At 44.7% G+C, this 20,039-nt stretch overlaps 1 protein-coding gene across 2 annotated transcripts; it reads left to right on the forward strand.

Annotated features, from left to right (window-relative positions):
• Nucleotides 1–226: 226 nt before the first annotated feature.
• On the forward strand, nucleotides 227–18,685 carry MAP1LC3C (microtubule associated protein 1 light chain 3 gamma). Of its 2 annotated transcripts, none has more exons than XM_078646906.1 (4): nucleotides 227–374; nucleotides 487–542; nucleotides 896–1,002; nucleotides 17,866–18,685. In XM_078646906.1, exons 1-4 carry the CDS (start codon nucleotides 317–319, stop codon nucleotides 18,077–18,079), a joined length of 435 nt encoding a protein of 144 aa, XP_078503032.1. In that variant the 5' UTR covers nucleotides 227–316; the 3' UTR covers nucleotides 18,080–18,685. The 2 variants fall into 2 exon arrangements, with proteins under 2 accessions (XP_078503032.1, XP_078503031.1); XM_078646905.1 differs by having other exon boundaries at nucleotides 232–392.
• Nucleotides 18,686–20,039: the final 1,354 nt, after the last annotated feature.

Below are 20,039 nucleotides of genomic sequence, written 5' to 3' on the forward strand. Positions count from 1 at the left end.
AGAGAAACTTGGTACTTTCCCCGCGTGCAATAACCTGGTTTGGTGTACACAAAGACAGCTCGGCGGCCCTAAAAGTGACCACAACAATTACCTCCCCCGCCCTCAGGCGCACTTTAGCCAACATTCAGACCAGTTTCGGGCAGGTCAGCCACGCCCTCCGGCTGTGGGGGAGGGGTGGCCATAAGGCAATAAACGCGGCCATATAAACTGCTGGGGCCGGCGGCCACAAATCACCAATTAACTGTCAATAAGGCCTGGAGGGCGTGGTGTAGGGCCGTGGTCAGCGGGCACCAGTGCAAACCTGTCGGGGAAGGGAATGGAACGTCTGCAGAGAAGCGAAAACCCAATCCCGTTTAAACAGAGGAAGAGTTTAGGTAGAAAAGTTCCCAAAGGTTTTTAACGTTATGTCTATTTTTGTGAGCTGGTTTAAAAGTTTGAAGACTCTGTATTTTTGGTTAGCTCATTAAGGAATGTTTTTGTTCACAGCAACTCGGAAAGGTGAAGTGGTGGATATAAACAGAAAGTTTCCGTCCAAAGTGCCGGTGAGATTTCTTTGGTAATATTGTTCTCCCCCCCTCAAGAAAACTGATTAGGGTGTCGGCAATGGGCCTTCTGGGTATCTATAAATGCGACCGCCCTCTGTTCTCATCTTGCCTGCTTGGCATATTGTGTGATCCCGTCAATTAATAGTGGCACCATCGACAGTTTTATCTGGGAGGCAGACTGCTGAGAGCGCTTAGAAACCATTCTCGAAGGGTTTATGTGAGCTACATGCTGTTAAACGCTGCTTAACATGAAATTAACGTGAAAGTGGTTGGGCATGCTGATGATTCGTATAAGTAATCGTGTGCGTTTTTCTCTTATTTTTCTTTCCCAATTTATTTATTTTCCTCAGGTGGTCGTCGAAAGGTATCAAAGGGAAAAGTACTTGCCTGTATTGGATAAAACGAAGTTTCTTGTTCCCGAGGAACTGACCATGACGAAATTTATCACCATTATTCGGTACGTTGACCTGAGCGTCCTGTTTATATTAAAGTAGGTTGTGATTGTTTTGACTGACACTGTAATTATGCGTCTTTACTCAAGAGAAAGTTAACATCGAGCGGCTGTTTTATCTCTTTGCCAGAGTACTAGAAAGGCGCATTGGAATTGCTGAACTACAGAGGGGGGGCCTTTTTGGAGCACACAAATTCGAATAGTGTCTGCGGGATATCGCGTAGTCTTTCCCTGAAGCACTTTTGTTGATGCCAACTACCTCCGAGGTACAGCCGGAAAAGAGCTGCTGATATGTTGGTCATTTTTAATAAAACGGGCGATTGAGTAAACTCATGCTCCTGATTTACGTGTGATCTGCACGTACACCTTCGAGTTCATGTAGGGCCAACTCGGCCTGTCATCCTTCCGGTCATTACGTCGTAGTAACTCCGGCTGTCCGGTAAGCTTAAAACTGCTGCGTTAAGGCGACAAGTTATCAGTGACCTTTAGTTGATTTAAAAGGAAATGCTTTATATTAAGTAGCTGGGGATAAAGGGTTCAGTAATTGGTTCTCCCCCCCCACATCGACGTTTCTGTTTTGCTCGTGGCTGACACTATTGCGCAACTCTGCCCCGTGGTATCCCTGCTTCCTCACTGTCTGTTCTGACTCATTTGCATGAGTTAAACATAGTAGTTCCACCTTCTGTGAGAGCGAAGACGCTATTTCCCGTCTTATGATGCTAGAAGGGAGTTGAATAACCAGAGTGTAAAGTTCGTTGACTAGTTTGCTGTGGTGCTGGCTGAAGCCTGGTTCGGCCGGGTCAACAATAGCCGGTCACATCACAAAATGTGAGGCTTAACGGCTCAGATACGGCGTTTTGTCCCATCTCCAGACAGCAGGTTGTATGCATATTGCCATTGTGCAACAAGGACTTTAATCTATTAATTATCTTGACTGGTGTTGCTCCTGGTACATTCAGCCCCCCCCTTATCCGACTGTCCTGGTTGTAATTTCATTTGTATAGCGCCTGAAACCCTCAACAGGTGTCTTGTAGCATCAGCCGAAGACAGCACGGTACGCCGTGGGGTATTGTTTGGTTGAATGTGTGTTGAATTGCTTTCATGTCTATTTGCGAAGTCTTTTGGGGTAATTTGTACCTAGAATTGTGCTTATTGGTGCGACGTGGGAGCAAGGAGTTGGCAGTAGCTGAATCTACTCCGTTGTACAGGCCCCTGCACAATTCGTGGCTGATTATCTCGGGAGGAATGCACATTCTGACGTAGATACACGTTCTGTATAATGTTAGTGGCAGGGGAGGCGGAGGTGGGAGTTTGCAGTAATGGATGCTGAGCGCTAAATCGACCATGACGCGGCTTATTGTGTTGTAGCAAGGGATGGTTGCTTTAGAAATCAGTGTAGCGACGTGGTGCCTTTAAGGACAGGCTAGATTAAAGTCTCCCAGGGTAGATGTATTGTAGAGGGTGGTTTATTGCACTTTAACCTACTTTAATGGGAGAGCCATTCCTCCCTTTGGTCCCCTGTTATTAGTAAAACGTTCGATTGGTTTGGGAGGGTTGTTGGTGAGTGCACCAACGTCACGTGGTTTGCCTCGAGGAAAGTGGCCATGTTAGGAATGTCTTCCTTGCTCTCCCTGTGAGGATACAAAACCAGCCTGTGGTCTGAGAATGCTTCATCCAGTCAGGATAAATATTTGTTCTGGACAACCAAGTTGTCCAGAATGCAGTGAGTCGTCAGCACTCAACACATGATTTCAGTTGTTAGTGACTTTTCATTGGACTGATCTGTCTGCCTTGTAGCAGTCTTGTGAGTACTATTCAGTTCTCACCTATTGTGTAGGGCAGTGGTGTACCCACCATTGTTTTAACTAGAGTGGGCCTGCGGGTCATGCCCATAGCTGTGTGCAGTGACTGACTTCTCCACACATGGGCATAATAATCTATGCGTGACCTCAACTGGTGAGGGGTTTTCCTCTCCCATTCCAGTAGCTGCATATTATCTCTCCCCAGATCACAACTTCAAGAACTTTAGGGCATATTGGCAACGGAATGCCATAATAATCGAACTTAGCGCGTTTTCCTGTATCGTCGTCTATCGCATGTTGACATCACTGTTAGCGGTGTATTAGCAATGCCTTGCTCAGAGGCAATGTCAAAACCAGCGATATATGGTGATAGGAAACAATAACGTGAAGTCATGCGATTTCTCAGCGCTAATGAAATGCTTGCTAATACACAAGTGTGAACGTAACCAGACAATCCACCTCCCATGCAAAAGGTAGTTAAGTCACCTTTCAAACAGGTGTTAGATTCCTGCGATAATTGTGGTTAGCGCAGATTTTGATATCGCTTCAGGTGTCCATGGCAGGATTGTAAATAGTGCGATGTTTGTTTTCAAATTGTATTAATGAGAAGACTCCTACTTTGCATGCCATTAGCGATAAATATCGCTAACATGAAAAGCAGGGAAAAAAGCAGCTATCTCGAGAAAACAAGCGCTAAAGCATATTAGTGTGTTCTTGTAGATAGTGCAAAGAATAAATCGCTACTTTTTCGGCGATGTGCCGATAAAGTGGCGATTTTCTTGATGATATGCCCCTCTGCTTTTTGAGTCACAGGTGGTTGTGATGTACTGTTTTGCTCAGGCCAGGGGCGTAACTTGGTCAGTAAGCAGGGCTGGCTTTAGGGCTGTGTGACCGGTGTGGCAGCGCTGACCTTGAAGGGGATGCTGATCTGAAGTGGGGTGCGCTGTGTTTAACAATAACTTATGATTTAAAAGCAGCTGTTGCAGAGTTCCTTGGACATCCAGATTTCAGGCTGCAGTAAAAATGCCAAGATAACTTTTGTGGTTAATGTTCCTGCTAGAGAGATATTGAAGTTTTGCCTAGTGAAAATTTTGACTTGCCATAAAGTCACGCAGAGGTTTAATATGCCTGATGCTAACAGATCTGTATTTTAAGTGGTTCACTGAGTGGATCAGTAAAGACAGCCTTTACCAGCACTTTAAAACAAATGAAATGTATGCTGGAGAGGAGCTATGGAGAGATGGGGGTGCCCTTTTACTGGTGTTAGTGAGGAAATCCGAGGAGGCGGTCATGGGGCTGGGGCGCTAAAAAAGATTGTTGCACCAGGCGCCACCAGCACTGACGCCGGCCCTGTCGGTAAGACTGGGGTGGAATGAACTTCTGATTTTCTCAACAATCACACTGGCAATGCTTGTTAAAATTGCTTATGAAAAGCAGAACATGAGGGGGTTTAAGGAGCAGTAGAAAGAGGAAGGTGGGTTCTTGGGAGTACTTAAAAACAAAACATTGTTCAAACTAACCATTCTTTAGGGCCTTCAAAATAGGCAAGATAGAGTGTAATGCTGCAGGCGATGGTGACTTTTGGCATTTGCAGTAAAACTACTAGTAGTCCATGTCTATAGAATCCGATTTTTCCAGTAGAGCTGATTTTAGAATACCCATGCCATAGTTCTATGGCATCTGTTCTGAGATCATAGGCCGTTTTGAAGGAAAGGCAGTGCAGACTGGGGGGGGGGGGGGGTTGTTACTCTCTCCGGGCACTCTTAAGGGAACAAATGCAAAATGGTTTACTCTGTGATGGTTGGCATAAGACCAAGATCTGTACATGGAAGAGCACCAAGGAAAGTTAATACTGACCCAGATAAATCTGTTCATCCTTCCAGGCTGGTGGTCCTAGCATTTGCATTAATCTTTAGCTAACCTACTTATTATTAGGTAATTACCCCTGGCATGGCAGGCAACCTGGTGCTAACTGCACCCTCTGGGAACGTTTGGCGTGTTTCCTCTGGGTAAGTGGTGCGAGGATAGTTTCAGCAGTTTTGGCCAAGCTTCGCAGTGGTGTACTTAATGGACTGTAACACCTAATGCTCTAACAAATTAACTCCACTTTTATCAGGAGAGTCCAACTAGGGTCCAGGGAGCCCTCTGACCACTCACAAAAGGTATAGTGGCGGCTAGTCGCTTGCCGAGATGTAAATCGGGATGTCCTCCCTTGGCAAGGGAATGAATACTTGTTAGTTCTCAAACACCCGTTGGGCTCTGTAGAACGGTGATACTTAAGGAAATCAAGGTAATTATGCACCTTTACCCCCTCTTTTCTACCCCTCCCCCCATGTCATGCTCTCTGGTGACATTGTTCACTATAGACACTCACAATAAAGGGAAGGGCATTTGTTTAAAATAGCTTTTTGTGTGTTGACTGACTTGAGCAGTACCTATTCCTATAAATGGAGTGAAACAGGTGATTGTGTGATCTGGACCATGTAGTGTATGGTGGTACTTTTTAAAAGATGCGTAGTGAGAAGAGCGGTTTCGAAAACTGGATTTCCTCTTCTAGGTGAGGCGTATCGCTATCTGCCTGGAACAAGTGAACAAGAATTATGTGCTTGACCAATTCATGAAGTTTTACACTAGAAGAGCAACTTGCCTCTGTAAGCAACAAGCTATTTACCAAAAACAATACACTTATAACATACATGCAAGACTAAGCATCCATTTTGTCTCTTCCAACAAGCAACAACTCTTCCGGTGAAACATCCAAAGTAAAGCAGGCGTTGACCACTTCGAGTATCTTTGAGTAACTGGAGGTGGGAGGGGCATGAGTTTTGGTAGAGTATGTTCTATCTGAACTGTGAGTTGTCTTAGCTGAAAGCTGGACCTTAGGCTAGAGCTGTGACAGGACATGCACCTGTGTGATCAGCAGTGATTTGATTAGGGGTTTATTGAGCTCATGGCTGCCAAAAGGCTTCCCAAAGCTAATTGGTGTCGGTACGGGTGAAATTTAGAGGTCTAAGGGAAACAACCAGATATTCTGCTTCTAAAGGACAGTTCGTTTTGCGTTGCTCGGAGGCCAGTGAGGGTTTTTTTTTTTAAGTTTATGCAATTTTATATAGCGCGGACTTTACCCGAAGGTGTCAGAGCGCTTCACAGAAGGACCAATAATGATATACAGGAACAAAATACAAAAGCAAACAATAAGTTACATGGATCAAAAGTGACACTAGTGAGCAACCAAAATACATGAGGTAGCAATCGGTGCAATATAGGAGAAAAAGTGATAAGGGTGCAGGTTACAAAAACGTACAAAATACAAGTAGAGGTATAATACTGCAATAGAAGGCAGACACTCCAGCACAATAACAAACGTTACGTAGGCAAAGGTGGCACTTGTGCAAGTCTCTAAAACAAACAAAACGTGCGAGGTAGCAAACAGTGTGTTACAAACAAAATATATAGTACTCCCTTTTGAAAGCCCAGTTGGGCCAGACCTCCGCGCCGGCTTAAGGGCAGTGCATCCGATTCAAGGAGCATCGCCACAATGGTGGGTCCTGGCCCATGAGGGGCAGACCACCGGAATTTGCGTCCCGGTATCTGTTTAAGAAAATGTGCGCGCTTTTCCGGGCTGTCTGGAACGGTGCCCTTGGCACCCATTGGCAGACCGGGGGCAGTGCAGGCGCCTGGTTGATTTGTCCAGGGCCCAAGAGGGTATTTAAGCCATAGGTAGCTTTCAGCACACTCCACTGTGCCCGGGAGACCAGGCCCTGGATGCAAGCTTGTCTAGAACTAGCATGGGAGATTAAACTCGCTTGCTGCAGAGCTCCTTCTGTCCTGCAGGCAACTATAACATTGGCAAGATTACTCGAATGATCTTTCTGCTGGAGCGGGCGGAGTCTAGTGGCAGGTGGGTCACCCTAAAGTATCGTTGAAGGTTTATATGCCTGCTACAAAGAATGTGTAACCTGTAGATCACAGGACTGTTATGTAAATAACTCAGTGGGTTACTGCTTGTCACAGATCTTTTTCTTCTAGTTATTTAAGTCTTTCAATATCCTAATGTTGATCGATTTTGTTTGGGTAGAAATACATTCTTAAGGCCATTCCTAGTATTACTTTTTAAGCGTGCACAATTTAATTCGTTTTATTTACTTAACTCCGATCGGCTGTATGCCAGTTTACTACCCCACCCTGCCCCTTCCCTACTGCCCGCTGCACTCCCTCCAGGAGTCGCTACTGGTGATGTAATATTTCCTATGCACAGTTTACACACTTAAGATCGTCTTTGTTATGTGTGTGGTAAGTGTTTGGACACCTGCACTTGTAGTGCTGTAAAACAAATGGAATACATGTGAGCGGGGAGATGAAGAGCTCCGTTTGAGGGTGGTAGTTATTGAATCTATGGGGTAGGAGATAGTCTCACCAGGCACAGCACCAAAGCTGTCCCTGCCTGGCCATGTAAAATGGCTTGTTTGCTTGCCCCTAATCTGAGAAATCAGATCAACACACTGGGATCTAGCAATTGCTACTTCTGCTTCCTTCCCCACCATCTGTGAAGATAAGTAGTGGAGTTGCCCTGCCTAATGGCTAGGGTGGCCAACCTCGAATCTGGGGAACTGGGTTCGAGTCTCTGCAATGACGCTGAACATCCTGTGATTCTGGGCAAATCACTTAACACCATACCTAACGAAAATGAAAGTGTCGTAATGCAACTGGTGCTATGTAAATCACTCTGATACCAGATACCTTCGGGTCAAGTTCGCGCTATATAATACCGTGTGTGATTGAGTAAAAGTGGGGGATTGAGTGAACTCATGCTCCAGATTTACGTGTGATCTGCACTTACACCTTCGAATTCAGGTAGGGCCAACTCGGCCTGTCATCCTTCCAATGTCATTACGTCGTAACTCCTGCTGTCTGATATGCTTATACTCTACAAACTGCTGCGACAAGTGATCAATGACCTTAAGTTAATATAAAAGGAAATGTTTAATTTAAGTAACATTGGGCTTAAAGGGTTCAGTAATTAGCTTTTTTTTTCTGCTCCCCCTCAACATCGACGTTTCTGCTTTGCTCGAGGCTGGCACTATTGCGCAACTCTGCCCCGTGGTATCCCTGCTTCCTCACTGTCTGTTCTGACGCATTTGCATGAGTTAAACATAGTAGTTCCACCTTCTGTGAGAGCGAAGGCGCTATTTCCCGCCCGATGATGTTTGAAGGGAGTTGGACAACCAGAGTGTAAAGTTCGTTGACTAGTGTACTGTGGTGCTGTCTGAAGCCTGGTATGGCGGGCCGGGCCACTCAACGGGCACCAGGTCAACAATAGCCGGTCACATCACAAAAGGTGAGGCTTAGTTCCAATACATTATTTTGTCCCGTCTCCAGGCAGCAGGCCAGGACTTTAGTCTATTTATCTTGATTGGTGTTGCTTCTGGTACCTCTATGACGCAGCTTAATATTCTGTAGCAAGGGATTGTTTTAGAATTCAGTGTAGTCATGTGTGAGGCGCAGGAGGCCGAGCCTGCAGGGACGGGCTAGGTTTAAATCTCCCAGGGTAGATGTATTTGTAGAGGGTGGTTTATTGCACTTTACCCTACTTTAATGGAAGAGCCATTCCTCCCTTTGGTCCCCTGTTCTTAGTAAAACGTTCGATTGGTTTGGGAGGGTTGTTGGTGAGTGCACCATCGTCACGTGGTTTGCCTCGAGGTAAGTGGCCATGTTATGAATGTCTTCCTTGCTCACCCTGTGAGGATACAAAACCAGCCTGTGGTCAGAATGCTTCATCCAGTCAGGATAAATATTTGTTCTGGACCACCAGAATGCAGTACGTGGCATGCAGTGATTCGTCTGCACTTAGTGACTTTTCCTTGAACTGTTCTGTCTGCCTTGTAGCAGTCTTGCGAGTAGTATTCAGTTCTAACCTATTGTCTAGGGCAGTGGTGAACCCACAGTTTAGACTAGAGTGGGCCTGGGGGTCTTGCCCATAGCTGTGTGCAGTGACTAGCTTCCCCACACATGGGCATTTAATTTTTTTTAAAAGTTTTATTTAGTGGTAGCTTCACACGTAGGTATCGGAGCCCTTTACATACACACTGTAAAGAAAGACGGAAATTGCATTACATAGTAGGCAGGCAAATGCAGCATGAAAAATAAGGTGGTTTTAAAAAAGGCATAAACCCTGTAACGAGAAGTCTAAAGATGACTGTTTTGTTTATGTGTGTATGTAAAAACATGTTGAAATAAAAAACATAATACATGCGTGACCCCCAACTGGTGTGTGGGGTTTTTCTCTCCCATTTCAGGAGCTGCCTATTATCTTTCCCCAGATCACATCTTCAAGAACTTTGCTTCTTAGATCTCATCCTGTGGTTGTAATGTACTGGTTGCTCAGGCCAGGGGCGTATGAACTTCTGATTTTCCGCACAATCAAACTGGCAATGCTTGTTAAAATAGATTATGAAAAGCCGAACATGATCGGTTGTAAGGGGCAGTGGAAAGAGGAAGGTGGGTGCTGAGGGGTACTTAAAACAAAATGTTTTGAACTAACCGTTCTTTAGGGCCTTAAACAGGCAAGAGTAATGCTGCAGGCGATGGTGACTTTTGGCATTTGCTGTAAAACTACTAGTAGTCGATGGCTATAGAATCTGGTATTTCCAGTAGAGCTGACTTGAGTACCCATGCCATGTTCTTTGGCATCTGTTCTGAGGTCATAGGCAGTCTGGAAGGAAAGGCAGTGCCGGCTGGTAGGGGAGGGGCGTTGTTCTATCCAGGCACTCTTAATGGAACAAATGCAAAATGGTTTACTCCGTGATGGTTGGCATAAGACCAAGATCTCTACCTGGAAGAACACCAAGGAAAGTGAATACACTCACCTGGGTAAATCTGTTCATCCCTCCAAGCTTCTGGTCCTAGCATTGATATTCCTCTTAAGCTAACCTACTTATTATTGGGTCAATACCCCAGGCCCGGCAAGCAACGTGGTGCTAACTGCCCCCTCTGGGAACGGGGACCACATCTCCCAGGGTTGGCCCACTCTGTTGGGGACCGTGGGGGTCCCCAATTCACCCCCCCCCCAGTGTCCCAGCCGGCTCCCTGTGGCAACCGGCATTGCTTTTACACATGGGGAGCAGCTAACATGCTGCTCCCCATGTGGAAAAGCAATCTGCTTCTCTATTTGGAAGAGAGCAGGTTTCCTGCTCTTTTCCAAATAGCAAAGCAGTTTGCAATGACAGGGTGGGAGCCTCGAGGCTCCCACCCTATCATTGCAAATGGCTGTGTTCCAGGTGATGGGCACCCTGGGACACTGCAGGAGCCGGCCCTGGGGGTGGTGGTCCCCAGGGCGATCAAGGGCTCCAGGAGGTAACTGCGTGGCCCCCTCATTTGAAAAACCCCGGGGGGGTTGTGGTCCCCAGGGCTTGGGGGTCCATGATGGACCCCCAAAATTAGAAACTTAGTGCTCCAGGGAGGTGGCGGTCCCCGGGGCGTGTGGGAGGGGGGCACACGCCCCCACAGGTTTTTTTATTTAAAAAAACCTCCGGGGGTGGCAGTCCCCGGGGCTGTGGGTGGCCGTGAGCCCCCAGCCATTCTCTTTAGGTCTCGTGGCGTTGAACAGTGTGTAAGCGCTGTCTCGCCAGAGATCTATTGTTGCTGGGTCTGCTTCCCAGGAGACAGCACCTGGCCGCGTGAATTTCCTCTCCAAGGAGGCGATTTCAGCGGGCCATTCGCATGTTAACGCGCTCGCTGTGGCCAGCTGCTGTCTCCTGGAAAGCTGCAACACCACACACACGCATTCACACACAAGCGCCCATGCACGCACATACAGACACCCCCCCCCACACACGCGCGTGAACGCACACATGAGTGCTCCCCCCCCCCCGGCCCACACAGACACACAAGTTCACCAAGACCCTCCCCCCCAGCCCTTTTCAACTTACCGGGCCAATCTCGGGGGCTCCGCTGCTGCGGCTCTTGCCAGCTCCTTTCCCGGGGCTCCCTCTTGGTCAAGGGAGCCCCGCAACACTTGCGTAACCTCCTGCTGGCGGCCCCGGGGCTCTCCACCGCTCACAGGAGCCCCGGGCCGCAATACGCATTTACTCCGCCTGCCTCCTCTTCCGGTCCAGACGCGGCCCCGCCACCGTCACAGGCGACATTGCCTGACTTCCGGTGCGTGCGCCAATGGAGACAAGACTGCAGAAAGGTGTGTTTTGAAGGAAGTTCATGTTACCCTTATTTTCCAGTCTTTTCATTGTCCAGTAATGTAGCGGTATTTGTTAGGGATAACATATTTTAAAAGTGTGAATTTAGTTTCAACGGAGGCGGCATAAAGAATGTAGCTTTGTATTTTTCTTCATGCCCAGTACCAAACAATACACTTTCTGTATTCCAGTCTAGAAGCTAAGATTATTGTGTATCCAAATGTAGTGTTGTCAAAGTTTTTTTTTTTTGTAGAATTATAATTAGTTATTTGTGAAAGTCGAAGGATACAGGCTTTACATTGTTTTTTTTTTAAGCCATTATATTATGGTGAATGCTTAGCTGTAAAAGGCTTTTTTTTTTAAAAACGGAACGCAAATACCTTTTTCACAGCACCTCCCGATATATAGAATTAAAAAACTGTACTCTGTGTGCCACAATGGCTTCACCTAGTAGCGAAGAACAACACTTTCTGAGACGATATGTCCACAATCTGTAAGTTGTAGCAAACTTTTGTGATCAACCTACCAGACCATATTAAAAAAACATTTTCTGGTTCGAGAGGGTTTGGATGCCTAAGAAGGGACTATAAATTAGGGCCTGGACTTCGTAAATACAGCCACACATAACCCACACACAACCACTCACACGCAACAAAGCATGAACAGGAGATTTGCAAATTTGTGCTATTACATTTTATATATTTACAATCACGTTACATTCCACACATTTACAATTTTTATGCACAGGGAGGTCAAATTTGCCCAGAATCATGATTTTTTAAAATTAAAATTGGCACAACTGCCGCCGCGCTTTATCTTCGGCAGCTGCGTGCCTTTGGTGCCTGGTGACATTCTTACCGAAAACTAACTCCCTTAGAGCCAGCCTTTTACTGGTAAGCATGGCACTTAATTTACAAAAGATATTTACAAAATCTTAAGCTATTGTCATAAATTATAATAACTTTTAAGTATTAATTATTTTTAAAAAATTAAGCCATTGTTTGTAATATCAATACATCTAAGTCACGTAAATACAACACAAATTGCAATAGAAATGCTATAGGTCACATTTGCGAAGTTAAAAATATTGGCATTGTCATACACAATACCAATAACTCAAACTTTAATGCTGCGAGACCTATTGCATTGTAAATGCGTTTTTTTTTTTTTTTGGAGCCTTGGGGGGTGGTGGTCCCCAGGGCGGGGGGGGGGGTCTGAGAGCCCCCTCATGATAAAATACAGCCCCAGGGGGTGGCTGTCCCTGGGGGCCCCCCTGGGCCCCCCTTTACATAACTATTGCCCCCGGGGGTCAATTACCAAAGCAGTGCGAGAGGCCGCGCTTCGTTTTTTTTATCGGCAAGATCCGTGCACCCTGCGTGGATTTTGTCGGTATTTATTTAAAAAAAAAATGTTGGGCCTTGAGGGTCCTTGTGGGACCCCCTCAGCAGGCCTTGGGGGTCGGGGTGTTTCTACCCTTCCCCTTCTCGCGTTTTGCACGTTTGTTTTATAGGTTTCTTGTTCCTCGGTTCTACCGAGGCACAAGATGGCTGCCAACACTTCCTGATTTGGAGCGTTGACAGCCAATTAGAATACAGCTCGTGCATGGCAGGTTGCGCTTAGGGTACGCGGACCCTCTGAGGCCATAGATATATACTTTTAAATGTCATTTTCTCAGGAACTACTGAACTGATTTACACCATTTAAGCAAAAGGCACGAGTCTGAACTAAGGACTACCTCTTAGCCAAATTTGGTGTAATTCCGCTCAGCAGTTCGGGCTGTAGCTGCGGCTAAAGGTCCTACTGGAAATTGCATGGAGAAAACTTGTTTCTGGGACCTCCCCTTTTTTTCTTGGACCCCACTTCTGGGACCTCCCCTTTTTTCTTGGACTCCACTTCTGGGACCTCCCCTTTTTTTTCTTGGACCCCCACTTGACCAATCACCGTGATCCTTTCAGGATAGGAGCGGACCAGAGCTGACCATAAGTTTTGAAAATTTCGCAAAGATTCGTCAATCTGCGCCAAAATTATTCCAAATAGAATGTTGCGGATTTCCTATGGAAAATAATAGGTTCTAACCATCTTCTGGGGACTGCCAGTGGATAAAATGTCTGTCAAAACTGCCCCCTGCCCCCCCGCAAAGATATTTGCTGATTGTTAAAGTGAGACCCTTCTGACAGTGAAGCTACTTGGTCTGGCCTAACCTTCTCTTTTCAGGTGTCTGTGCTACTTCAACTCTTGTGTATATTCATATGACTGCGCTTGGCGTCTGCAGTGATCTTTGCATCAAGATTGTGGGGACAGTGGTCCTACTGCCCAACATTTGCATACAAAGTGGTCAATTTTTCTGCCATTAAAGCACGAGACCACCTATAATTACCCACAAGCACATGCTACATGTCTGGTCTATGCATGCATGACTGGGTTGATGGATCCAAAAATCCTGGACTGACATTCAGCATTAGTGGCAGACTTCAACTCTGTATTCGTGCCTGGGGCTGTTTCTATGGCTTTTGCAAGGCAGCTTGCTGGTTCCTTTTGACTATTTCCAGTTTCTGCTAGTCCTGGCTTCTTTATTGCATGATTGCCAAATGGCCTCCGTTTTCTCCATGCCTCTTTCCCGGATTTTAACTTTTCTTAATACTCGAAATTCTGGCGGGATGGTTTTCAAAATGTGTCCATTTTGAGCAGCTTCTGGTCAATGCCAGTCCGTATTAATGGTCTGAGTCTCACCCTTTGTTAGTTGGGCTCCCCCTGCTACAAACAAATTACTCTTTTCAGGTGAAGGCTTTCATTGAACTGCCACTGGGTTAAAAAAAAATCCCCTTTCTCCAGAAGAGCTCTGCACGAAGTCTCGCTGGAATGTATATGGCACCAGTGCAATTTGGGTAATTTCGCACTGCTTGTTCGAAATTGCATCATTATGAAACCTCATGTAAGTGCTTGCAGTTTACAGTAAATTTACAGAGTGTTAAAATAACCCCGTACTGAAATTCACCCGTACTGCAGAAAATGGCGCATGGGTGCATTTTGAGCTAAAATATGGTGGAAAGTCAGTGTTTCTTTCACTTTTGTGCAGTTTTCTGAAATTGTGCGTAATTGCACAAAAACAAATGGTGTGGATTTTACACACCCCTATCGAGAATTCTGTTCCTTGGGTGAGTAAGTATACAGTAACTGAGGGGAAAGCAGTCTGCTACACTCTAGGAGAATCCTCCACTTGCAACAAACCTGTGCCCTTTTATAACTTGCAGTTGTCTATAGGGGTATTTTCCAGATCTTAGTGTAGCAGATCACCCATTGCGTCTTGTGATGGGCCATGATGATGCCTTTTGTTGCTGCTTGGAGTAGGAGGACCCTTGCAGTGCACCAGACTACCACAGGGATCTCTGGAGAAGAGTTTCTCGGACTGTCCCATCCCCTATGCACGCATTGAGCTCGCAGAGCCCATCACAAAATCCCAAGACTTCTCATAGCTTCACTTCACAGAAAAGTATGTGATTCCATAATGCATTCCCCACCCACAAGAGGCATTGAGGTGTTCAGCCTGGAGTGAGTACTTAATCTTCATGTACTCTAGAATCCACAACCGTGTCAGGATTCTACTCTGCCTGTCTGAGCAATATTATCACTTCTGATGCCACCTCTGGCAAGGGAAGGAGGGCTTTTCGCAGCCCTGCCCTGTACTATATTTTAATGGCCATATAACTAAATACAGTAAGTCATCTATACATTGAAATTGGTGCATCAGATAATCAGCGAGTTGTATATCCCCTGCTTATTTAGAACTGACCGCATCTGCAAGATGGGACTTGGGTTCATAGATCAGCCTCTCACTTAGTCGTCCACTCACTTGACAAATGACACGTGCTTTTAAAATTGCCCCATTCCAAGTCCTAAAGTATTTTAACGGGATTGTTTGCATTTCAAAGTCCACTTACTTTGATGCCATTGATTTAAATGGGAGCTTCTTTTTCCCAGTAGGGGCACGTTAAAGTAAAGTTGCATTTTTATCATCTAGCCAGAGTGTTTCTATTTGAACCTTCGCATGGGTAAAGATTATATAAACCTTTAAAGCCCAACTTTTATTAGTCACTTCACGCCAGGCATCATTTTCATGCAGTCCTGGTTACTGCATAGCTCCAAGTAACTGGCTCAGGTTTGTAGTTCAGCTATTAATGGTTGACCTAATTCAAGCCAGTCCCAGAAGGTCCACTAGTTGAATCACTAAGTTTAAAAGCGAATTAAAAAAAAGCCTAACTCGACATACAAATTCAGTACAACCTCCCCAATTGGATCATTTAAACCTTTTGAAAAACTAAATTTCAAGCAATTATACAGATCGGAATCTGTCAACTGATTGATGGTGGGACACTATCTGTGTAAACTTGCCTTGGTGGGAACTGACTTGGCACCAATATGTCTCACTCTAGTTTCTATTTACAATGACACCTGGTTACCCCATGCTTTCATATTTGATGTTGTTTTGACTTTTTTCCACACATCTTCAAGATCCACAATCTGAACAAGCCTGGTTTAGGGACCATGATCCCAAGTAAACTTGCTGAAAGCCCACCACTTTTCTGTATTCATTGACACCCCTCTCCTAGACTTTCACATGTTGAGCAAAGGAGCATGCCCTGTCCGACAACAGTTTAAAAAAAAATTATACTTAGTTGTATTTTTGGGAGTTTTTTGAATCCCTCCATCTTGACCCAATTCCAGTATTGTCCAAAATAATGGAAAATTGAGCTACTAGAAGCTGGGAATAGGTGTTGCCTCTTAATTGCAACCTGGCTTGAGAAGATGCATTTGTACCAGTGGTTGTGCATTTTTTAGCCTGATGCTGCATTTGATATACACACTGCTGTTTGGAGTCTTCTGGACAAGTTTCATATGGTCGCTAAATCATGAAACTTCAATTATCGACTGCATCAAAAAAGGTCACATACTGCCTCCTTATCAACCTGCACGGCTACCTGAAAGCTACACTAGGGGATGTGGCTAAACTACCCAAGTCATTAAGACCAATATTACTAATTGGAAAAAATAAAAATTGGGATGAATCCCTTTTGGCCAGTCATAATGGAAGAGGTACCCACATCTCTACCCTCCTGTACATGTTCAGATTAATACTGGCGTACCCACATTCTTCCTTTTTGTGCGGGGCACCACCATTTCTTAAAAGAGTCCATGCCATTGTAGTAGCACCCTGACTTTGGAGTATTGTGATAATGTGCCAAAACAGACCAGCAGCCCACAAAAGCAAAGTTACTCTTCTGCTAATGCTGTAATCCACATAATTTGCCTCTGAGGCTTTATCTCCTGTGCTTGACGTGAAGAAACCTTCATAGGCGTGCTGTGGAAAGGAGGACCTACGCCTGTTCTTACACAAGCTTTTAATCTGTAATTGGAGAGCCTTGCACAGCCAGAGGCTCTGCTGAAATGTATACTTTGCTGCGATGTCCTTTGCATCACAGGTCATGTGACGTCATTTCTGGTGCTGCCATCAATATGCTAGTGAGTAGTTTTAGAACTTGAACAAATACTGCCTGTTTTTGACCACACCATAGCAAGTAGCTAGTAGTGTTCGTTGATAGTGCTTGTTTTTGGTTATCAGCCTTTTTTCCCTTTTATAACTGGGATGCCTAAATGGAATTAATGTAAGCAAATGTTAGATACTCTTCTATTTATTGTAAATGATTTCGATAGTCATCTGTTTGAGGGTGGTGCTAAATCTGCATCTTGTCACCTGGCCCACCTAGTGCTTCATGGGGGAAAACTCTCGTCTACTTCTCAAAGTTGTGAACATGGGACTTTTCAATCTTGTATTGTTCGGTCCCGGGGATAAGGTACAGTATGTGGTGACCCTAATCAATTTTTAATTCTAACCTTCACTTGTCCCTGTTTCTCTACCCCCTCATCAACCTAGCCCATAGAATTCACATGGGCCCGTTATCTAAAGTCTATAGTAGCCATTTTGAAGCATTATGTAGCCCATTGGATTGATCACTGAATATAGGTATAGTCTGTATAACATCTGATAACCTAGCTTTTATTTTTACCCGCTTCTACTCCTTGCCCTAAATGTACACGATTCATTTTAAATCTAATTGCAAAAGCACTCTGGGTGCTCCCTTGTGTCAGGAAAACAAACTGCCTCTTGAAGAGCTCGAATAAGAGCGAAAGAGGCCAGGTGGTGCTTTTTTCATTCCAGGCTTTATTGGATGGTATCTTACCAATGCAAAGTTGTGCTATTGAACCTGGAGAGGGTTAACCCCCCCTTCAGCTCTGTATGGATGACACTAGCTAATCCTATGCTTAAATAGTGCTTTAAAAAATGGTAAAAGGTTGTCCTTTTCTACCTCCGCGTGAATGTCACTGCTAATCCTATGCTTAACCCCTTCCGTGCCCATGACGAGCTCAGCTCGTCATGAGTTACGACGCTCGTATGCTGATGCTCGTCATGTAACGCGGCTTTTGAAAAAACGCAGCGCGCATCGGGAAAACCGCTAGTGCGAATGCGGTTAAAAAGTCTGCTAGAAATATATTTGAGGTGAGCAGGTTAAGAGTGACACTGGTGTTGTAGGGTGCTCCACAAAGGATCTGTTCGCCTAAAACGAACTACCCACAGTTCCCTGCTTCCTTTTCTTGCATAATTAATGTGGCGCTCCATGCTTGTAAGGTAAACTTTTTGAGATATATTATTATAACTTAAAACGGGCAGAACCCATTACTGCAGGGCAGTAGTGCCAAGGATCACATCAAAGCTCTTTAGATGAAGTGGCATCCAATATGTCCAGTAACTCCTTGCTTGTGTGTGCTTGTAAATAACATTGTTAAGTTGCTTCTATTCTTAAAGTGTTTGTCTCTATCTGCAGATGCCGAATGGCGTTATCCGCAACACAGGCTTTTTACCTCATGGTGAACAACAAGACCTTAACGTCCATGTCTCTCACAATGTTGGAAGTGTATCGGGATCACAAGGATGAAGATGGCTTCCTGTACATGACCTATGCCTCACAGGAGATGTTTGGCTGCAATCTGACCAGTGACCAGCAGAAATGGACAGACTGCCCCTCACTAATACATTAAAGCTAGTTTTATCCAGTGAAAATGCTTTTTATATGGCCATTGCACACATTTGAGGATTGTGACCGCTTCCCACCGAACCAAAATACTTTGTATGCTTTATAAGCTGTTACTGAAGAGGAGTTTCATTTAAGTCTTTGAGGACAATTTTTGTTGGGAGGTTCAAACGTGGATTTTTCTTTTTTGTGGAAAATAAACGTAATAAGTGCAGATCACAGGATTTACCACTGCATTTTTGTATTTTGGAGCTGGTGAGGATAAGTGTTCTTAATTAGTCCTGCTTCTCTTCCTCCTGAAGAAACCAGTGTATCCCGCTTTGCTTTCAGGTGGGGGTTGCAAGCAGGGATTTGGGAAAATGGCATTTGTCACCTAGCATGCTCTTTGAGGCATTATGACATGGTCACAGGGCCTGCACACCATTTCTGCACCACAGTGGCCATTGTAAAAGGACTTTGCGGTTGTGCAGGTAGGGACATCAGGTTTCATTGAAAATACATCTTATTTTAGTGTCTTCGACTCTGTGCATTACGTTTTGTACAACTTGATATCTAATTTATGTTCTATTTTTAAAGATGTAATTATATTTGTAATAAAGACCCTTAAGATAAATTGTTTCTGGTTGATATGATTAACGGTGGGTTTTTGTTTGGGCTGGCTGAGGCCTTCGAACCTCTCCTATTTCACGTCACCATTTTCCTCTAGCCTACAAAACTGAGCCTAGGTGTAGATTCCGCCATACTGTGACCTGTTCTTGCACTAGGTGAGCTACATTGATATGTACAGCTGACCATAGCCGCATAATTACCCCTCATTCTATATTCTATTATCTTCAACACCAGCTTGGCATCCGATAGCACATCGTACCTGAACATTCAGCAACATATTTTGCAACTTTGATTGCTGATTTTTTATTTTTGTATTTCCAAACGTTTGGACTATCAGCAGGTCACTTCTAAATTCCTATCTTTACCTCTATCCATCTATAAAATATATCACGGTTGCACATTGGATCACAATATTGGGTCGGCTGAATTATCCTTTTCAAACTATATTGCGCCTACTTGTAACCAAAGAAATGGTCCGCCGAATTGCTTCAGTTCAGCACGTCTTTGGTATTGCAGCACCCGTTATGGCACTGTCTTCTGCCAACCGTTAACTGCATTGCTGTGCGATACGAACCTTTAATACATTCAAATGCTAGGCATATTCTGCCATCTAGTGGTTGTGTAACAGAAGTATTTGTGCAAGAACGAATTATTTTTCTTTCCTGTATACTATAGGCATGCAGAAACATGACATTGATTGTACGCCCACAGTGCAATGGTGACTTCGTCGTTTATTTTTTTATTTGTATTCATTATTGTACTGTTTTAACCGTCTTTCCAGTAATGAGCACCAATTTCCTTAAGGAAGGGTCACATGGGAGGACGAGTTGCAGCCTGCTGTTGAGTTTCTTGTGCAGGATGAACTCAATTTTAGACTTCCATGCTGTGCATATATTATACAGTAGTATGCTTCTGTGGGAGTGGCAATTAATTAGTGCCTATCAATTTTTTAAATTTCAAAACGTTTTTATTGGCATTTATAAGAGTACCTATCAATTTTGTAATACTGTCAGACCTGCCTGAGATGTGCTTACAATATCAACTCAGTTGATTGAGCGCATGCCTAGAAGACCGTGGGAGCGTTGCACATTTACGGAAACAGTTCTCACAAGCTTGTCTTTTTTTGCGTTGACTGTGCCCTTAGTTTTGCATCAAGCACTTTATTGGTATGGATCAAACCACGCAACTGTGTGGACAATCCAGCTGGCAAACGGGCCGACCTCGAAGCTGGGACTCTGGTTCGAGTCTCAGTAGTGATGCTCAACATACTGTGATTCTGGGCAAATCACTTAATCTCCCCGGGCCTAACAAAAAAATGTGTCCATCAGTAACGCAACTGGTGCTCATGTAAAGCGCTC

This window comes from Lissotriton helveticus, chromosome 6 (assembly GCF_964261635.1).
Source record: "Lissotriton helveticus chromosome 6, aLisHel1.1, whole genome shotgun sequence".
Taxonomy (NCBI): Eukaryota; Metazoa; Chordata; class Amphibia; order Caudata; family Salamandridae; genus Lissotriton; species Lissotriton helveticus.